We start from the raw sequence: 21,423 nt of genomic DNA, 5'->3' as shown, positions 1-21,423 counted from the left end.
CGTAAGGAGGAAAGGAAGGAGGGAAGGAAGGAAAGAAGGAGAGAAGAAGGGAAGGAAGGAGGGAAGGAAGGAGGGAAGGAAGGAGAGAAGGAGAGAAGAAAGGAGGGAAGGAAGGAGGGAATGTAGGAGAGAAGGAAGGGGAGAAGGGAAGGAGGAAAGGAAGGGGGAAAGGAAAGAGGGAAGGAAGGAGGGAAGGAGAGAAGGAAGGAGGGAGGGATGTAAGGAGGAAAGGAAGGAGGGAAGGAAGGAAAGAAGGAGAGAAGAAGGGAAGGAAGGAGGGAAGGAAGGAGGGAAGGAAGGAGAGAAGGAGAGAAGAAAGGAGGGAAGGAAGGAGGGAATGTAGGAGAGAAGGAAGGGGAGAAGGAAGGAGGAAAGGAAGGGGGAAAGGAAAGAGGGAAGGAAGGAGGGAAGGAGAGAAGAAAGGAGGGAGGGAAGGGGGAAGGAGGGTGGGAAGGAGGGAAGGAAGGAGAGTAGGAGAGAAGAAAGGAGGGAAGGAAAGAGGGAAGGAGGGAAGAAGTAGGATTGTTGTAAGATAAGATGGATTTATGGGATGGCAAGAAAGCAACTTCAAGTATATTGTCAACTGTAGGGGAAAAATTGTTATAATTGTGAATGTATATATGAAATTAATAAAATTTAATTTTAAAAAAAGTAACCCCCCCCCCTCTTTGCATAGACAACCAGTTACATGCAGCCAAGCATGTTGCATATTTGCATCCCATAATATCAGAATCTCATTTGTATTGTCTTTCTTTTCTTTTGAGGAGAGAAATAGTTGGTTTTACCGTGTCTGGCAGACTAGGGATTGACCATCCCCCAAAAACGTCTTCTCCCCCCCCAAGATCGAAGCCAGTGGAATTGCCGATCTCCAATGCCTTCTCTTACGTTGCGCTGCTGCATTGTGGGAATGCTGCTATACCTCACCGATAAAGGTAAGGAAAACTCCTTAGAAGCATCCTGCTAAGTCAATGTTTCTCAACCTTGACAACTTTAAGATGGGTGGACTTCAACTCCCAGAATTCCTCTGCCAGCATCGTCTTAAGATTTTGGCATTCTTTCTTGAAATCTGTTGGATGGCTCAAAATCACCCAGCTGACTTTCACGCCTAAGGCAGGATTAGAACTCACCATCTCCTGGATATTGGCCCAAAGCCACCCAGCCAGCTTTCATGCCTAAGGCGGGAGACTAGAACTCACCATCTCCTTCTGATTATCTCAAAGCCACCCAGCCAGCTTTCCTGCCTAAGGTGGGACTAGAACTCACCACCTCCTGCTGATTGGACCAAAGCCACCCAGCCAATTTTCATGGCTAAGGCGAGACTAGAACTCAGAGTCTCCTGCTTTCTAGCCAGATACCTCAACCACTAGACCCAACTCCCTTTTTGCTCAATGGAGTACGAAAACCTAGAACATGAATTAATTCAGTCCCGAAGTCTCAAACCAGCTCCTATGAAAACCTCGGAAGGCATTTGCACAGCCTGTTAAAGTAACTTAATCTTATCCTTAGCTGGGGGTGATTTGCGTAGATGTGTGAATGCGTGACCTGACAAATGCGCGCCTGACAAAAGCGCGGCAACAAAACCACGGCGAGAAAACCGCGACGTCAAAAGCGTGCCCACAAAAGCACGCCGACAAAACCGCACCCACAAAAGCGCGATTAGGGTTAGGGTAAGGTTTAGGATTATTACATTGTTTTCGTGTCCCACTATGTTGTTTGTTGATGGTGCGCTTTTGTCGGCACGCATTTGTCGGCGCCCTTTTGTGGGTGTGCTTTCGACGTCGCGGTTTTGTCACCGCGGTTTTGTCGGGCACGCATTTGTCGGTGAACCGTGGGGATGTGCTTTTCTGCGTTTGCATTGCCTCTCTTGCTTCGTGGCCCGTACAAATCTTGCAATCAGGATAAGTATACTGTGGGAATCTGGAGTCGTGGTGGCGCAGTGGTGAGAATGTGGTATTGCAGGCAAATTCTGCCCCCAGCCAGGAATTCGATCCTGACCTGCTCAGGGCTGACTCAGCCTTCCACTCTTCTGAGGTCAGGTAAAAAGAGGAGCTGGATTGTTGGGGGGCAAGAAGCTGACATTTGTAAACCGCTCAGAGAGGGCTGTAAAACAATGTGAAGCGGTATATAAGTCTTAAGTGCTTACCGCTATCGATAGAGTCAAACGCTCCCATTTCAAATGTGCTTCCTAGGGAAATAGACGAAGGTCCTTGCATTACCTAGCTTGCCTTCATGGGTGTTTGGATGGTGGGGTGAGGAGGCAGCAACCCTAATTTTAACGCTGTCCAAAAAATACACACACACACACACACACACACACACACACACACACAATACAAATCACTCAACTCTTGCTCCCTCCTTTGCTTTTCAGGTTGGTCTATAACATGTGAAGTTTGCAGAAAAGCCAGGGAAGATTGTACTGGAGAAAAACAAGTGTGCTATTTTTTCTTAGACCAGTGTGGTGTTTACCAATCCAAAAACCACAAAAGTAAGCAGAAAAGGTCCCAGTTTTTCATGTGGCCCCCTGATGGGAAAATGAGTTGCCCAACCCAGAGGTGGTATTCAGCCGGTTCAGACTGGTTCGCCCAAAGTGGCAGGGGAAATGGCGGGTGGGCCTGCCCACACACTCCTTCACGGAAGGCCAAGCGCCTGCGTAGACGCACGCACACTCACATTTGCCAACTGGTAGGGAAAGTACCGTATCTTTCAGACTATAAGACGCACCAAGATTTTGAAGAGGTAAGTAAGAAAAAACAGCCCATTTTCACCCATTTTTTGCAAAAGGGGGCATTTTTTGTCTTGCTCCAGCCCTGCTGAAGCCTGCAGAGGGCTGCTGGGGGCTGAAGGAAGGCAGGAAGCCCTCCGTTTTTGTGAAAAATGCCCCATCTTTCACAAAAGGGGGCATTTTGCCTTGCCCCAGCCCTGCTGAAGCCTGCAGAGGGCTGCTGGGGGCTGAGGGAAGGCAGAAAGGCCGGTTCCACCACAAATCCGCGGTAGACTAAAGCGCGCTCGACGAAAGCACGTACGTGACGTCATCACAGCATGACGAAAACGGCACGCTGTGAGCGGTAAATTTAAAATTAACGCGAAAACCTTACCCTAACCCCCCCAAACCTAACCCTAAACCTAACCCTAAGCCTAACCCTTAACCTAACCCTAAACCTAATGCTAACCCTTAACCTAACCCTAAACCTAACCCTAACGCTTAACGTAACCCTAAACCTAACCCTAACCCTTACCTTTATGTGAATCGGCTTGCTTTAATTTAATTTTAATTTTAATTTAATTTATTTTTAATTTTATTTGTCGCGCTGCCGATGACGTCACGTACGCGCTTTGATCGGGCGCACTTTAGTGGACCGCGGTTTTGACGGGTCACGGAAAGGCCTCCGTTTTTGTGAAAAACAGCCCATTTTCACCCATTTTTTTTGCAAAAGGGGGCATTTTTTGTCTTGCCTCAGCCCTGCTGAAGCCTGCAGAGGGCTGCTGGGGGCTGAGGGAAGGCAGGAAGCCCTCCGTTTTTGTGAAAAATGCTCCGTTTTTCACCCATCTTTCACAAAAGAGGGCATTTTGCCTTGCCCCAGCTCTGCTGAAGCCTGCAGAGGGCTGCTGGGGGCTGAGGGAAGCCAAAAAAAAAAGCCTATTTCTTTGCAAAAAAAAGCAACCAGTTTTTCCGCAGAAATGAGATGCGGGAGGCCAAAAAATGGCTGTATTCGGTGTATATAAGATGCACCAACATTTCCACGCTCTTTTAGGGGGGAAGGTGTGTCTTATACTCTGGAAAATATGGTAAGCGAATACCAGCCCTGGCCCACCCCTGGTTAAGTTGTCTCTGGTTGGAGAGGGTCAAGCCATGACCACCATTTAGGATGGAAACCTTTCTTTCTCCTTCGTCCTCCCAGGTGGAAAATTTATGGTAAGGAAAGCCTGCGTGCAGGGGAATAGCTGCTATGAGAATATCACCAGTATCGACCTGGGGGACCGAGGGATTATCTCATCCAGGCTGTCTTGTTGCCGTGGTACCTCGTGCTCAAAACCTTTGGCTCCTTGTACGTATGCCTCTCTCTACTCAACCGTTGAAAGGACTGTGTTGTAAGCAAGAGATTAGTTTGTTCCCCATCACAGACAGTGCAGTTAGTCCTCGACGTACGCCCCCCCCCCCAATTGAGCCCAACATTTCCGTCCCTAAACGAGATAGTGGTGAAGTGAGTTTTGGTCCACTGAGCCTTTCTTGCCACAGCTGTTAAGTGAATCGCCGCAGTTTTTAAGCTAGTCGCAAAGGTTGTTAAGTGAATTGGCCTTCCTCCGTTGGCTTGGCGGAAGGTCGCAAAAATCACGTGACCCAGGACACTGTCCTAAATATGAGTCACTTGCCAAGCGTCTGAATTTGGATCATGTAACCACGGGGATGTCGCAGTGATCGGTGAGTGTGAAAAATGGCCATAAGTCTTTTCTCCCCAGTGCCAATGTAACTTCGAAGGTCACAAGTTATGGACTACCTCAATTCTTTTTGTTGTTTTTTTTAAGAAAAAAGAATAAAAGGAAGAGGAATTGTGGTTCACAAATGGAGTTTAGGTTTCCCAGGCAGGTAAGCAAAGACATTTGCACTATTTAGGAGACGCTGAGGGCATACGCAAACCACCTCAATTTCACTAGCCAGCCTGAATTATGAGCAGTAGAAATGTACCATATTTTTCGGAGTATAAGACGCACCTTTTTCACTCAAAAAAGAGGCTGAAAATCTGGGTGCGTCTTATACACTGAATGCAGCATTTTTTACCTCCCGAAGCCCCGCCCTCTTCACCAAAATGGCCATGCAGAGCCTGTAGAAGGCTTTCAGAGAGCTCCTGGGGTCTGGGGAGGGCAGAAATGAGGAAAAAATGGGTCGTTTTTTGCTCAATTTTGCCATCCCACAAGAGTGTTCTATAAGTCTCCTAAAGGCTATGCATGCAATTTTTTTTGACAAAAAACGGGCCAATTTTTTGCTTGTTTTTTGGGGGGGCACCCCCCCAGGAGCACTCTGCAAGCTGCCTAAGGTTATTCATGCCTTTTTGGGGGGGACAGGCCCATTTTGGGGAGGTTTGAACAATGCAAAAACCTTTTTTTTAAAAATTTGCCTCTTCAAAACCTTGGTGCGTCTTATATTCTGGTGCGTCTTATACTCTGAAAAATATGGTATATTGTTAGTTACTCTGTTTTGGCTCAACACACCTACATGATTTCCTCCCGTTGTTGCAAATCAGGCAGGGTTTTTTTTTATTTTTAATGCAGTGCCCCCTGTCAACCAAACACTGAACGGGATGAAATGCAGAACCTGTTTCGCCAAAGACCGTACCTACTGCTTGTGGGAAGAGAAAATTCCGTGCAAAGGAGATCAGACCTACTGCCTTGATTTACACGGAGAAGCTGACTGGGGTGGATATGGCACTTTGCAAGCGCATGGTAACAAAGCTCTCTTCTTTTTCTTTTTTCTTTTTCCTGACTTTCTCTTTCTCTCTCTCTCTCTCCGTCCCACAGACCTAGCCAATTCAGGATGGCCAATTCACCGAGGCCAACTCACCATGGAACAACTTAACGGCTCCATTTAATTTTTTTAACGTCAACAAAACATTCTTTTAACTTTGTCGTTCGCAGTTCATTCTGTCCCTCCTTTTGCACCAGTGGTGAAATTCTATTTTTTTTTATTACCAGTTCTGTGGGCGTGGCTTGGTAGGCATGGTGGGGCTTGGTGGGCATGGCTTGGTGGGCGTGGCAGGGGAAGGATACTGCAAAATCTCCAGTCCCTCCCCACTCTGGGGGCCAGCCAGAGGTGGCATTTGCCAGTTCTCAGAACTACTCAAAATTTCCGCTACCGGTTCTCCAGAACCTGTCAAAACCTGCTGGATTTCAGCCCTGTTTTGCGCTCCTTTCTCTAAGGATTCTATTCCACTCTTTCTTTAATATTAGCTTAGCTCTTGTTCCACAGCAAGTTGTTCTGTGGTTAGTTGGTCATGGAGAGTTGACCATGGAGAGTTGGCCATCGTGAATTGTCATAGCGAATGCCATATTTTCCCAAGATTGGGGGGACACCTGTGCGATCCCCGACAAAGATGGAGCTGGGTCAAGGAGTGGCCAACAGATGCCATGGGCACGCTTCCCTGCTCCCCAAAGTATACTTTGTGCCTTTGAAGGCAGCCACGGCATTCTCAAGTCTTTGAATGATCAAAATTATTAATTATTTGGGGCGATAAACCTAGGACTGGTCACTTAGCAAACTTTGGAAAGTACAATGGACTTCCTGAGGGCTTCAGGAAGAGCCGAGGTGGCGCAGTGGTTAGGGTGCAGTACTGCAGACCCCTTCAGCTGACTGTTATCTGCAGTTCAGCAGTTCAAATCTCACCGGCTCAAGGTTGACTCAGCCTTCCATTCTTCCGAGGTGGGTAAAATGAGAACCCGGATTGTTGTTGGGGGCGATATGCTGACTCTGTAAACTGCTTAGAGAGGGCCGAAAGCCCTATGAAGTGGTATATAAGTCTAACTGCTATTGCTATTGCTATTCTTACACCCAAGTTCCTGTATTCTGGCAGCTGCTCTCCACCCACTCCCCATGGTCATGTGATCACATGTTGAGCCCTTGACAATCAGCTTGCATTTACAGCTGTTTGCAGCCTCCTGCAGTCACACGACGACCGCATTACAATGTTTTGGCTGAAAACTAGCATTTCTATCCGGATTGTTTGCAAAGCGCAAACACAGCGAACTGGTACCGACCGGTATAGGAACCCATCCCTGAGTGATATTTATTGTCATCGGGGCACTTGGTACCATGTCCAGGAATTGTACAAGATACATCAACAAATTGCAGCAATATATTTTAGACTGTTGTGTTAAAGACTTATTATACCTTGTATTGGTTCTGGGAAGTCAGGGGAGGGAAGGTTGGGGGGGAGGGGGGAGGGGGGGAGGGAGGGAAGTATATTAGGCTTGAGGAGGGGTGTTAGGTTTAAAAGTAATATGATTGTACATGTATACTGTCTTCTCTTATTTTTTAAAAAAAACAAAGATATGTTATGTATATTGAAATGGAAGCATAAATACCATCAACACAGAATGGAGTTTGCTCAGAAGCTGAAATACACCAAGTGAATGAGAGGAAGAGTGAGAAGCAGGGGAGAGAAGAAAGATAGGAAGAGAGGGATAGGAGAGAGGGCAAGGGGGGGAAGATGAGCCATAAGAGCCAAGGTGGCGCAGTGGTTAAATGCAGCACTGCAGGCTACTGCTAGATCAGCAGGTCAGTGGTTCAAATCTCACCGGCTCAGGGTTGACTCAGCCTTCCATCCTTCCGAGGTGGGTAAAATGAGGACCCAGATTGTTGGGGGCAATATGCTGACTCTCTGTAAACCGCTTAGAGAGGCCTGAAAGGCCTATGAAGCGGTATATAAGTCTACTGCTATTGCTATGAGGAGAATAAGGAGGAGTGGAAAGGGGAGAGAGGAGAAGGAGAAAGGAAGGGGAAGTAGAGTAGAAAAGGATGACGGAGGGAAGAAAGGAGGTAGGGAGGGGGAGGAGAGAGGCAGAAGAAAGTGTTGGATAAGGCATAAATATGGTGTATGGAGAGCAGAAGAGCCAATAATTGGTTTTTCTTTTTCTTTTTTTCTTTTTTTCTGGGAGTTGATGGCAAGATGAACTGATGTAATTATTAATTAACACAACATGATACTGGCTATGTAGTAGTATACATGTGATTATATGTTATGAAAATGGAAAATAAAAAAAGAAATGTTAAAAAAAAAATTGCAGCTTCCTGCAATAACGCCAGCGGAACTGCAAAAAACTGTGATACTCGGAACATCGTATATTTGAAGAAGGTCCTTGGTTGATGCCTAGGACGCTGGCAGCAACCCCTATCAACCCTTAGCACCAGTCACTGGTGTGACCCGTCAAAAGCGCGGAGGACAAAATCGCGCTCGACGAAAGCGTGCATGTGACGTCATCACAGCGCGACGAAAAAAATTAAAAATTGAAATAAAATTAAAATTAAAGCAAGCCGATTCACATAAAGGTAAGGGTTAGGTTAAGGGTTAGGGTTAGGGTTAGGTTAAGGGTTAGGGTCAGGTTTAGAGCGTTAGCATTAGGTTTAGCGTTAGGTTAAGGGTTAGCGTTAGGTTTTTCGTTACGTTAACGGTTAGGTTTAGGGTTAGATTTAGGGTTAGGTTAAGGGTTAGGTTTAGGGTTAGGTTTAGGGTTAGGTTTGGGGGGGTTAGGGTAAGGTTTTAGCTTTATTTTTACATTTTTCGATCACAGCGCGATGTTTTTGTCGCGCTGTGATGACGTCAAATGCGCGCTTTCGTCGAGCGCTATTTTGTCCTCCGCGGTTTTGTGGTGGAACCGTCACCGGTATTTGCAATGCATTTTTGAATGTTCAGTTGGCTGAGTTTCATGTTTAATGAATAAAGTAAATAATAATAACTTTATAACAGCACTATCACAGCAGGCAGGATGTGGGATGTTAAGTTCATTGGCTAGGCTGGGTGTGGGGGGAAGAGACCGAAGGTGACTTTTTGCAATTGTCTCCACAGAGGATGTGTCCAGCAAGGTATTGTTTGCCATGCAGGGCTGCGTGAACCCCGCCTTCTGTGAGCTGTTCCATGAGGGATCTGTCTACTTTGCCACCCTCTTTCTCATGGGTGGAGGACGCTGCGCGCCAGCCACTTCAAAAGCCACAACGGTTCCATCCCACAGCGTCAGCTTCTTCTTCCAAGCATTTGCTGGACTTTTACTTGTGGAGATCTATACTTGAGGGCTCGCCCTCCAGCACCTGAATCCTGCCGGAGACTTTTTCTCCTGGGCAGCCTCTTCAGGCCTTAGGCAGGTCATAGTCCCGACAGAATAGGAAGAACTCCGATCATTGAGTTCTATTTATCAATTGTATAAGGGGTGGTTTCTTTGGCATCTTGGTAGCCCTCCAGAAGGAGCAAGGCAAGGGCCCTGGAGGCTAGCATTAAGGGAAGCGAACGTTGACACATGATGGATGAAGGGCGTTTGCATTGTGTAGAGCAGTATTTTTCAACCCGGTTGTGTATTACACAACCTGTTTCCTGGTTATGTTGATGGCCATTATAGGATTTTTTGGTTTGGCTTGTTGTATTCTTTGGTTTGTTTTGATATCTTTAGGTACATTTTACTTATTTTTAATGTAGGTCATATAGACTATATAAATGAATTGAATACATCTTTGAAAAAAAAATCAACATCTCGCCTGGGTCATTGGGAGCTGGGAGATCCTGTTTCATCGTTGCTGGAGGTGTGAGTGTACATGTGTAGTGACCAAGTTGATGGGTGTCTTTTATTGTATAAAGGTTATTGGTTTCCTCCAGACATTGCTAACCTCTGGTGTTGGAGAGCAGCCATTCCCAAATGAGAGGAGAGATCAAATGAGGAATTAGCCTAGACTCATTACATAAACACAAGAGGGCTAGTTGTCCATGCCCGTTGAGCCCTATCTAGTCTTTCCAGGGTAAATCTGCCAGTCTGGGAAGATTCCTGTAGAATAAGCATAGAACAATAAAGTAGCTAGTTCGAAATCTATACAAGTTAGTCTTGTTATTCATACTTGAGACCAAGTTCTTCATTGAGTGGTGTGATATGGATGTCTGTACCAGTTTTTCGCTTGTATTTTCTCCTCCCTTCCCAGCCTGACCTCTGGTTAGAAACTGTAGATACGCCATCATCCTAGACATATCCCACCTTTGACCCTGATGGCCAAAACAATAAGTATCCTAGACAATCATCAATGTTGTTGACTATTGGTCCCAGCATTCCTAGTCCTTTACCATCCCTCACCCTTCAAGTTGGCCATGAACATGGTTTCCATCCAATAAATGTCCTGTATTGATGTGGGCAAAAAAAACCTACCACCATCTCACTGAATGACTTCGGGCTATTTGCTTTCTCTCCATCAATCTATCTCACAGGGTTGTTGCGGTAAGGAAAAATTAGAAGAGGGAGTGCTATGCATATCTCCTTGGGCTTCTAGAGCAATGGTTCTAAACCTTGGCAACTTGAAGATGTGTGAACTTCAACTCTTGGAATTCCTCAGCCAGCAGAGATGCATATCTTAACAGATAACAAACAGATTAACAAGAGTTGAGAGGGATCTTGTAAGTCATCTAGTCCAACCCACCACCCAAGCGGTAGACCCTACACCATTTCTGACAGATGGCAGTCCAGTCTCTTCTTGAAGGCCTCCAGTGATGAAGCTCCCACAACTTCCGAAGGAAACTTCTGTTCCATTGGTTGATTGTTCTCACTGTAATAAAATTTCTCCTTATTTCTAGGTTGAATCTCTGTCCAGTCACATTTCTAAAATGATACTTTTGGGGATAGAAGAGCTCTTTTAAATATATTTTGGGGGGAAGGAAGTACAAAGTTAACCCCATGGTATTGTTGGAAAGAACATGGACTGTTTTTGGATATTGCCTCTCTCTTTTTCCCTATGCTGACTGGGGAATTCTGGGAGTTGAAATTCAAATAGTCAGGTTTGAGAAACACTGTTTTAACAGTTTTCTGGGAATTGAAGTCCATATATCTTCAAGCTTCCAAGGTTGAGAAACACAGGTCTACAGGTAAGGAGGCTATAAATCCATCAAATAAATAAAATAATTGAAATTAATGGGATTTTTTTTTAATATCAAAGATTAGCTTTCACACAATCATTCCAACACACCACTTTCTCTGGGAAGAAAGCCAAAACTAAAATGAAATAAAAATAAAGACAAATGGGCAATCCAACACAGCCCCTTGGCTTCTTTTATTTTCTTTTCTTTTCTTTATTTTTAATTTCTAAGAATTAGTTAGCAGGAAGAATCAGTTTTCCTTTCAGAGCCATTCCAATGGTTCTGTTGGATGAAATTGCTGGCCTTCCGATTCCAGAATGGTGGCAGTATTAATTGGAAGGTGCAGTTTTGAAGGCGTCGGTACATTCAACTTTTATCAGTTCGTTTCTACGTTCTTCATGTGTTCTGTTGCTCAAAGTCAGTTCTGGACAGGAAGAAGTGCACCCTTTGATATTATAAGCGATGTCTCCGGGATCTGCAGAAAAAAAACCCAACAAGATACAGGTCAGAAAAACGGAACAACACAGTTTGGAAGGGACATTGGAGGCTAGACCCATGACGGCGAACCCATGGCACACATGCCACAGGTGAAATGCAGAGCCCTCTCTGCGGGCATGCGAGCTGTCATCCAAGCTCAGCTCCACTGCGCATGTCACTCACCCCTCCTGCCAGCCAGCTGGTTTTTAAATCTCTGCCGCGTATGTGCGGGTGGGTGGCATGAATGTAAGAGGCACATGCGCATGCACAAGGGGGGATCGTGCGTGCATGTGCGGGGATGGGGGCATGCATGGGGAGGAGCATGGGGGTGCTGTGCCCATTTTTGGTCTTAGGAGGCTGTAGTGGGGGGCTACTAGGCCCAAAACGAGGCATGTGGGGTGACACATATGGAAGGGGAGAGAGGCGCACAGGGTATCACATGCGCAGGAGTGCGGGGGGTGTTGCATGTGCATTGCATTATGGGTGCGGGCACTCACTCTCTCTCTCTCTCTCTCTCTCTCTCTCTCTCTCTCTCTCTCTCTCACTCACTCACTCACTCACTCACTCTCTCTCTCGCATATGCTCACAAAATGGTTAGCCATTCCTGGTCTAGACCAATCCCATTCTCCAACAGGAGATCCTATACCATTTCTGACAGATGGTTGTCCAATCTCTTCTTTAAAACCTCCAGTGAAGGCAAGCTGTTCAACTAATCAATTGTTCTCGCTGTCAAGAAATCTCTCCTTGTTTCTAGGTTGGTTCTCAACCTTGGTAACTTGACAACAGATGGACTTCAAGGCACAGAATTCCTCAGCCAGCCACGTTGGCTGGGGAAATTCTAGGAGTCCCTACATTTTCAAGCTGTGAAGCTCGAGAAACATTGACTTAGGGCAGAGGATTCTGAGGAATCCTGGGAGTTGAAGTCCACTAGTCTTGAAGTTGCCAGGTTTGGAGAGCCACCTGGTGGCTTAGGCGGTTGTCATGTGTCAGCATCTTTCACTTAGTTCAAGTTATTATGCCGTCTCTCTCCCCTCCCTGCCCATTCAACATATCATATGAACACAGGCCTACCAGTTCGCACCAGTTCGGTAGAACCGGTTCGTCAAATCTACCGAACCGGTTAGAAGAGGTTCCACCAGAAGGCAGGCCACACCTACAGAAGAGGTTCCAAAAATTTTTGAAACCCACCACTGACACACACACACACACACACACACACACACACACACACACACACACACAGACGGACAGACTCACACAGAGAGAGAAAGAGAAAGAGAAAGAAAGGAAGAAAGAAAGAAATGAAAAAGAAAAAAAGAAAGAAAAAGTGAGAGAGAGATGAAAGAAAAAAAGGAAAAAGGGACAGAGAGACAAAAGGAAGGAAAGAGAGAGAGAGAGAGGGAGGGGGAGAGAGAGAGAGAGAGAAAGAGAACACATGGCCGGCAAGCCACTCCCACCAGGTCACATGGTCAGCAAGCCACTCCCACAAAGGAGGCCACACCCACAGAGTAGGTTCGAAATTTTTTTGAAACCCACCACTGTTTTATAGCCACCTTGTAAAAAGATGAAGTCATTACACAATTATATACCACACAGTGATGGGATTTTAGAATTCGGAACCAGCAGCTGCTGTCTTTGCACCTTAGAGAAATATCCTCGCACTATTATTTCTCTTGCTACCAAAGATTGCAAAATGAAATGGGCAGTTTTGGGTGGGGTGGGGTGGGGATTTCTATTTTGCAGTGTTTTTTTATTATTATTGAAAATTTTGAAAAAAAAAACTTTTATAAATATTTACCTCCCTCCCCCTACCCTCCTCCCCCAACCCCCCCCCCCAATTCCCCCCCCCCGGGCTTCCCAGAACCAATACAGAGTATAAATCTTTAACAAAGATATTCTAAGATAAACTTTAAAAAAAAAGTTAGTATCATCTTTCATTTGAGCTTTAACTCCTCTTTGCTAGGCTAGCTCTAAACAGATTACATCATTCCTTGTTTCTTCAGTCATAAACTATCTGGAATTTCTTAGTCCCGTATTTATTTTGAGTATAGTCAATCCATCTTCTCCACTCCAGTTTATATCTCTCGTTTGAATGGTCCTATTTTGCAGTGTTGCGGGGGAGGCTCTGAGCAATCTCCCTGTATGAACAACCCCCCCCATCCCCCCCAGCAGAGGTGGTATTCAGCAGGTTCTGATTAGCTCCGGAGAACCGGTAGCAGAAATTTTGAGTAGTTTCGAGAACCAGTAAATACCACTTCTGACTAGCTCTGCCCCCATCTAGTCTCTGCCGCCCGAATCCCAGCTGATCAGGAGGGAATAGGGATTTTGCAGTAACCTTCCCCTGCCACGCCCATCAAGCCATGTCACGCCCACCAAGCTACACCACACCCTCCAAGCCATGCCCACAGGACCGGTAGCAAAAAACCATTGCCCCATAGATTGCTTCCCTAACTCCTGCAGCAGACAGTAATATATATATATATATATATATATATATATATATATATATATATATATATATATATATATATATATATATATATATATATATATATATATATATATATATATATATATATATATATATATATATATATTAATGTTATATTTGTGCTGATAAATAAATAAAGGGAGACTAGTATAAATCTATTTCAAGCTATTTAGCTCTCATCAGCTAGCCATACCCTTGCTGGGAATCGAACCTGTGCTCTATTCCCAGCAAGGGTATGGCTAGCTGATGAGAGCTAAATAGCTTGAAATAGATCTATACTAGTCTCCCTTTATTTATTTATCAGCACAAATATAACAAATGTAACAAAAAGGCAACAGTAAAAAATATTGGGTTTCTGTCTGGATGGTCTCTTGTGACGAGCCGAAGGACAGAGAATGGAAGTGTGATCTTCCTCCCATATTTGGGCATACCAGGGGTTGTGACTTTAAATATATATATATACACACACACACATATATACATACATATACATATACGTACGTACGTATGTATGTATGTATGTAAGCCCCAATTATGGGAGGAAGCTAACAGCTTCCATCATCTGTCAATCGGCTCGTCACAAGAGTCCATCACGACAGAAACCCAATATTTTTACTGTTGCCTTTGTTACACATTTTGTGTTATATTTGTGCTGATAAATAAATAAAGGGAGACTAGTATAGATCTATTTCAAGCTATTTAGCTCTCATCAGCTAGCCATACCCTTACTGGGATTCGAACCTGTGCTATATTACATCTTAGGCAAACGTCTTAGCCGTTAAGCCACAAGTTCTCCTCCTTATCAGCTGAAGCCAGGGAAGAAGGTATATATTTAGTGTCACAACCCCTGGTAAGCCCCAATTATGGGAGGAAGCTAACAGCTTCCATTATCTGTCAATCGGCTCGTCACAAGAGTCCATCACGACAGAAACCCAATATTTTTTTACTGTTGCCTTTGTTACACATTTTGTGTTATATTTGTGCTGATAAATATATATATATGAATAAGAATTACATCTTTCTTTTCTGTATCCCACGAGGTTAATGCATTTGGTTTCAGTTCCTTTGCAGATAGCTTTATATTCACTGCTGTCCTCTGAGAATAGACCAAGAACGCCAGGGCAGTAATATCCATTTGGATGGGAGAAGGGCAGTCCTGCAAAATAAAACAACAACAAAAAAGGAAGTGAAAAATGGGCAAAAATTCTGCCATGCCAAAACTCTGTGGGTTTCGTGGACTCTACTGCCTCCTTTTTTCAAAATTGCATGCATTTTACAGTGGCTTTGTAAACTTTCTGGCCTTCAGAGGGCCTCCGGAGTCCGGGGAGGGCAAAAACATCCCCTCCTGGGTGTGGTGCAGAAGGCCAACTAGGCCACACCCACCATGGCCACACTTAGCCAGCAACCAGGCAGAGAACCCCTTGCTAAAATTGTTGAAGCCCACCCTTGGATTCCATTCTATATGGATGGAGAATGGGCTTCGTGAAGGGGTTCCACCACAAAACCGCATTCGACTAAAGGGCGCTCGACAAAACCGCGTAGCTGACGACATCACAGCGCGACAACAGCGCGGAGAAAAAAGCAAGCTGTAAACGCTAAACCTAAACTTAACCCCTAAACCTAATCCTAAACCTAACCCTAAACCTAACCCTTAACCTAACCCTAAACCTAACCCTTAACCTAACCCTAACCCTAACCCTTAACCTAACCCTAACCCTAACCCTAACCCTTAACCTAACCCTAAACCTAATCCTAATCCTAACCCTAACCCTTAACCTAACCCTAACCCTAACCCTAACCCTAACCCTAATCCTAACCCTAACCCTAACCCTAACCCTAACCCTAACCCTTAACCTAACCCTAACCCTAACCCTAACCCTAACCCTTAACCTAACCCTAAACCTAACCCTAAACCTAACCCTAAACCTAACCCTTAACCTAACTCTAAACCTAACCCTAATCCTAAACCTAACCCTAAACCTAACCCTAAACCTAACCCTTAACCTAACCCTAAACCTAACCCTAAACCTAACCCTTAACCTAACCCTAACCCTAACCCTAACCCTAACCCTAACCCTAACCCTAACCCTAACCCTTAACCTAACCCTAACCCTAACCCTAACCCTTAACCTAACCCTAAACCTAACCCTAAACCTAACCCTAAACCTAACCCTTAACCTAACCCTAACCCTAACCCTAACCCTAACCCTAACCCTTAACCTAACCTAAACCTAACCCTAAACCTAACCCTAAACCTAACCCTAAACCTAACCCTAAACCTAACCCTTAACCTAACTCTAAACCTAATCCTAATCCTAAACCTAACCCTAACCCTAACCCTAAACCTAACCCTAAACCTAACCCTAAACCTAACCCTTACCTTAACTTGAATCGGCTTGCTTTCAAAGCGCTATTTAAAGCGCCCTTCTTTCTCCGCGCTCGCTGTTGTCGCCCTGTTGATGACGTCAGCGACGCGGTTTAATTGGGCGCGCTTTAGTCGAGCGCGGTTTTGTCGTGCCACGTCGTGAAGGTACTTCAACCTGGCTTGCAAAGTTCTTTAGATCTTTACGCTGCCCCTACTCGGAGATTGTGCTTCATTGTTTTGTTTTGTTTTTTTAAAAAAAGCAAACACCAACTGAAGCTCTCCTCAACCGGTCTATAAAGAAGAAGTTCCAGAATGTCCTTAATTAAATTATTAAATCTTATCTTCTCCTTATGAGTCCCAGAGTTAGCAAGTAGAATCGCTGTCTAGCTTGTCCAATTGAAGATTGCCAAGCTCGTTAATCCTGGAGCAAAAAACTGAGCAAAGCAGAAAGGCGTGTTCCACAACCACTTCAGTTCCCAGAATTCCTCATAAAACGCTATCAAGTATTTTGTCTCATGTTTAACCTCTGAATCATCCCTCTGTTCTATCTTCATTCAACGAACGTCCATATAAGGTTTCAGTCCTTTTTTTAAAATAAAAAAAATCAAACCCTTTCTAAACCCACCCACCCCTCATATCAAACTGCCCAGCTCCATCCTTTTTGCAACTTTAGTTAATTACTTAAACACTTCCAGTATTGGAGCAGTCACAACTTCAGAACAACACAATTGTTCTGACAGGAAATTTCTCCTCAATTCTAAGTTGCTTCTCTCCTTGGTTAGTTTCCACCCATTGCTTCTTGTTCTGCCCTCAGGTGCCTTGGAGAATAGCTTCACTCCCTCTTCTTTGTGGCAACCCCTGAGATATTGGAACACTGCTATCATGTCTCCCCTGGTCTGTCTTTTCATTAAACTAGACATACCCAGTTCCTGCAACTGTTCCTCATATGTTTTAGTCTCCAGTCCCCTAATCATCTTTGTTGCTCTTCTCTGCACTCTTTCCAGAGTCTCAACATCTTTTCTACATTGTGACCAAAACTGGATGCGGTATTCCAAGTGTGGCCTTATCAAGGCCTTATAAAGTGGTATTAACACTTCACGTGATCTTGATTCTATCCCTCTGTTGATGCAGCCTAGAACTGTGTTGGCTTTTTTGGCAGCTGCTGCACACGGCTGGCTCCTATTTAAATGGTTGTCCACTAGGATCCCAAGATCCCTGTCACAGTTACTAGTATTGAGCAAGTTACTACATAACATAATCTCCGTGGCCTGCTGTTCTTATGGAATAGTAAACTCCTTAACCTGAGACCCATGTGGGAAGCTGAACTCATTAAATCAACGTCAATAGATTGGCAAATTGGATTTAAAAAAGAGTACCTGTAAAAGATTATCAGCAAAGACTAGATCAGTGTGTATTGTTAGATGGCGAGGGGAGGAAGTTTGACAGGGCAGGAAGGAAATCCGGTCACACACACACACACAACCCCCCCCCCCACTAGGACCCTCTGAAATAGGGAGAGTGTTGGGTCCCAGACTTTCTGAGCAAACATACCAGGGAATGTGTTGGCCTCACACTTTTCCCCTTCACAACAATGGATTCTTCCTCTAAAATAGGTGTCGTGTCCAACATTTACATCGAAGTGCTCAAGTTTGCACAGGCTGGATGAGAAGCAGTTCTTATGGATGGTTCGCACGGAAAGTGGTGCTATGCGGAGGAGGAAAAACAAGGAAACAGAAGTTAAGTTGGTGGATCTGTGGAGTTTTAGAAACCTCCCACCCAAGGCTGTTATCAGTTTAAACATGACAGCGGATAAAAGTTTTAAAGGGAACGGTTCTCCTCGCACATATCTGCTAGTCATTCCCAACTCTAGAGGGCGATGCTCATCTCCGTTTCAAAGCAGAAGAGCCAGCGCTGTCCAAAGACATCTCTGTGGTCGTGTGGTCGGCAAGACTAAACGCCGAAGGCATATGGAACGCTGTTACCTTCCCACCAAAGGTGGTTCCTATTTTTCTACTTGCATTTTTACGTGCTTTCGAACTGCTAGGTTGGCAGAAGCTGGGACAAGTAACGGGAGCTCACTCCATTACGCAGCACTAGGGATTTGAACCGCCGAACTGCCGACCTTTCTGATCGACAAGCTCAGCGTCTTAGCCACTGAGCCACCTTAAGAAAAGCTTTAGGGAGGGGCGATTCTGAAACATCCTGAATAACTTGTGTGAAGGCCTTTTTTTTTTACATTGTGTTCCTTGTCTCCCTCTGCTGTTCTCCAGCAGACAGCTGGAGATGACAGGCAGTCCTCGCCTTACAACGGTTCACTTAGTGGCCGTACAAAGTTACAAAGTGAAAAAAATTGACTTATGACCATTTGCCGCGTTTACGACCATTCCAAGCTTCCCCCACCTGATTTACATTCAAATGCACGACAAGCAGTTCACATTTATGACGGTTTGCGGTGTCCCTGGGCTCATGGGATCCTCTTTTGCGACCGCCTGACAAGCCATGCCCACGGGGAAACTAGATTCACTGAACAACCGTGTTACTAATTTAAGAACTGCAAGGCTTCGCGTAACAAAGGGGGCAAGCAAAGTCGTAAAGCGGAGCGAAACTCACTTAACACATTTCTCAATTAACGATATACATTTTTGGCTCTATAATGGTGGTAAGTTGATATTAACTTCCAGATGTTGATCCTGCCCATCCCTTCTCCGTGAGGGTCCCTCTCTGTCTTGCAGTTCACCTTCCACCTCCATCCCTCTTGTTTTCAGGATGTTTCTGGGGCCAAAAATGTCCTTGTAAACACCCCCCCCCCAAAAAACCCACCCTGCACATGACTTCCAAAACGGCCAATAAACAGGCCTGCGGGTATTCAGCAAGCCAGCCAGCTGGTATTCGGGTTTACGGTGCTCCGGCACACACATGTACACATCTTCCGGTTTGGGCAGTTGGTGCTGAAAAAGTTTGCTTTCACAGCTCTAAAACATTTCAGACAAAGGTTGTCTAATCTCTTCCTAAAAAACCTCCCGTGTTGGAGCATTCATACAACTTCTGGAGACAACTCATTCCACTGATTCATCGTTTTCACTATCAGGAAATCCCTTCTTAGTTCTAGGTTGCTCCTCTCCTTGATTAGTTTCCCTCCATTGCTTCTCGTCCTGCCCTCAGTCTGCTTTGGAGAATAGCTTGACTCCCTCTTCTTTGGGGCAGCCCCTGAGATATCGGAAGACTGCTATCCTTTCACCCCTAGTCCTTCTTTTCATTAAACTAGACAGACCCAATTTTAGGAACCGGTGCTTTCTATGTACGGACAAGGACCATGCATGTGGTCACCAGCTCAAATCCCCTGTTGAGAAAGTTACTCATCCAGGAAAGGAAACCTTAGAAAGTTTCTCCTTTTATTGGAAGGAAACGAGGGTTTTTACCTGACGAAATCTCCAGCAACACAGTGCCGCATTGATCTTCTGGAGAGTCACACTCTGTTGTGTAACCATCGCAATCTTTTCCCACGTTGTGACAATAGTCGCATGAGCGACAGCTTCCTGAAAAGGACAAAAGAAAGAACAAGAGCGTGCCTAATTAATTCTATTATCTTATGCCTTCCCCAGGGCGCTTCGTTATTTTGAAATGTCAGGTCTGATCAGTGACTTGCGAGGAATCCCATTCCTGAAGAGCTATGTTTGGTAGAGCCACGGTGGCGCAGTGGTTAGAGTGCAGTACTGCAGGCTGCTTCTGCTGCCTGCCGGCTGCCTGCAATTTGGCAGTTCGAATCTCACCCGGCTCAAGATTGACTCAGCCTTCCGTCCTTCCGAAGTCGGTAAGAAAAATGAGCCAGATTGTTGCGGGGAGGGCAATAGGCTGACTCTGTAAAACCACTTAGAGGGCTGTAAAGTTCCGTGAAGCGTCAATTAATTCTAAGTGCTACTGATATTTCACTTCTCATCCAAGAAGCTTCTTCGGTTCTGAACCAAAGCTGAACTGAAGAAACTTTTTGGATGAGAAGCAAAACATCTTCAAAGAAAGTCCTGTTGCCTCTTGAAAAAGCACCTCTGGGGCAACCATGACCTGGATGACTGAGAATCTCCATAGGCATTTCTGCTTGTGATTATGATTAGCAAGAAAAAGCTACCGGCCTACCAGGGATGTCTGGAGTTGAGGATTGGGAAAAGCCGAATAACCGAGTTCAGTCCTATCCAGTACACATTACCAGGTTCAAATTACCCTATTTCAGACACATTTTGTGAAGACCCACAATTTTTTTTTTGAGAAGGCTGTAATGCTGAAAAAGGTGGAAGGAAAAAGGAGATGGCATCAAATAAGCTGTGATGTTCTTCAGCTCTTTCTAAGTCTTTACAAGATGATGCTACCAGTTACACTGGACTGAGAATTGGAAGAGTAACCAGTGGAAACAGCTAATTCCATCCATTTATCCAGAGGAACTGATCACAGCCACACACAATATTCTTCTACCTCTATCCTATGCCAACCAATTGATTTCATTATTAAATAATACACGTAATCTCCAAGCTAATTTATGTCCAATACAATTCAGGTAAGTGGAAAATATTAATGGATAGTTGGATTGGATTTATTACATTTATATGCTGCCCTTTTCCCCGAAGGGGACTCAGGGCGGCTCACAATTCAATCAGGGAAGGGGGTACAGACAGGGGGATAAAAAAGACGAACATAACAATACAAAAATTTAAAAACACACAACAACCATACCATTCGAGAAGGGGGGCAAAAGCTCTTTAGCCCCAGGCCTGTCGGAAGAGCCAGGTTTTAAGGGCTTTGCGGAAGGCCTGGAGGGTGGTGAGGGTTCGAATCTCCACGGGGAGCTCGTTCCAGAGGGTCGGAGCAGCCACAGAGAAGGCTCTCCTCCGGGTAGTCACCAGTCGGCATTGGCTGGCGGATGGAATTCGGAGGAGGCCGAATCTGTGGGATCTGATCGGTCTATTGGAGGTAATTGGCAGTTATCGGTCATTAAGCTGCCTTCAAATCTTAAAAGTTAAAACTTACTTAGGTATTAGGCCTGAACTGGATGTGACAGCAGGAGTAGGAAGCTATATATTACTCATAAGGATGTCTATAGAAAACTCAGTTTCTCGAGGTTTCTATCTTTTCAAGACCGGGTGGCCAGAACTATGAGGAACTGAGGTTAAGTGCAGCTAGAAGCTGCGCAACATTTGCATCCCTATTTCCAGATGGTTACATAAATTCCTGCTTGCCTCCAAGCAGATGGCATGTTGATGAAGATGGAGAAATTGAGAACATTGGAAACAAGGCAATAGAAGACTCGGAACCCATTTGCGTAGGACATTCTGCAACATCATCTCCTTACCTCTGGCTACAAAAATGAAAAGAAGACAGACGATCGCTAGAGATTTCATGGCTGAAGATGCAAGATCAGAGCTGGATAGGATATGTTGACCTCAGTGAAGTTCTGTGACTCTGCTGAAACCGGAGAGTCCTCGCAACAGGAAACAAACACAAGTTTA

At 45.0% G+C, this 21,423-nt stretch overlaps 2 protein-coding genes across 2 annotated transcripts; one reads left to right on the top strand and one right to left on the bottom strand.

The window, feature by feature from the left end:
• The first annotated feature begins 871 nt into the window (after positions 1 to 871).
• LOC148042958 (phospholipase A2 inhibitor and Ly6/PLAUR domain-containing protein-like) lies at positions 872 to 10,259 on the top strand. Its single transcript, XM_087727985.1, has 5 exons — positions 872 to 932; positions 2,372 to 2,488; positions 3,903 to 4,049; positions 5,272 to 5,442; positions 8,559 to 10,259. The coding sequence occupies exons 1-5, from the start codon at positions 872 to 874 to the stop codon at positions 8,777 to 8,779; spliced, it is 717 nt and encodes a 238-aa protein (XP_087584111.1). The 3' UTR covers positions 8,780 to 10,259.
• Positions 10,260 to 10,760: 501 nt separating this feature from the next.
• LOC106555917 (phospholipase A2 inhibitor gamma subunit A2-like) lies at positions 10,761 to 21,423 on the bottom strand. The gene is made up of 5 exons (XM_087728205.1): positions 21,267 to 21,423; positions 19,348 to 19,464; positions 17,480 to 17,632; positions 14,579 to 14,719; positions 10,761 to 11,070 (listed from the first exon to the last, which is right to left on the bottom strand). The coding sequence occupies exons 1-5, from the start codon at positions 21,313 to 21,315 to the stop codon at positions 10,925 to 10,927; spliced, it is 606 nt and encodes a 201-aa protein (XP_087584331.1). The 5' UTR covers positions 21,316 to 21,423; the 3' UTR covers positions 10,761 to 10,924.

The sequence above is a fragment of the Thamnophis sirtalis genome, unplaced genomic scaffold (assembly GCF_051295495.1).
Source record: "Thamnophis sirtalis isolate CommonGarterSnake01/CBP01778 unplaced genomic scaffold, rThaSir2_p1.2 scaffold_13, whole genome shotgun sequence".
Classification (NCBI taxonomy): domain Eukaryota; kingdom Metazoa; phylum Chordata; class Lepidosauria; order Squamata; family Natricidae; genus Thamnophis; species Thamnophis sirtalis.
The sequence above is the reverse complement of the archived record's forward strand: the minus strand, read 5'-3'. Positions and strand labels throughout refer to the sequence as shown.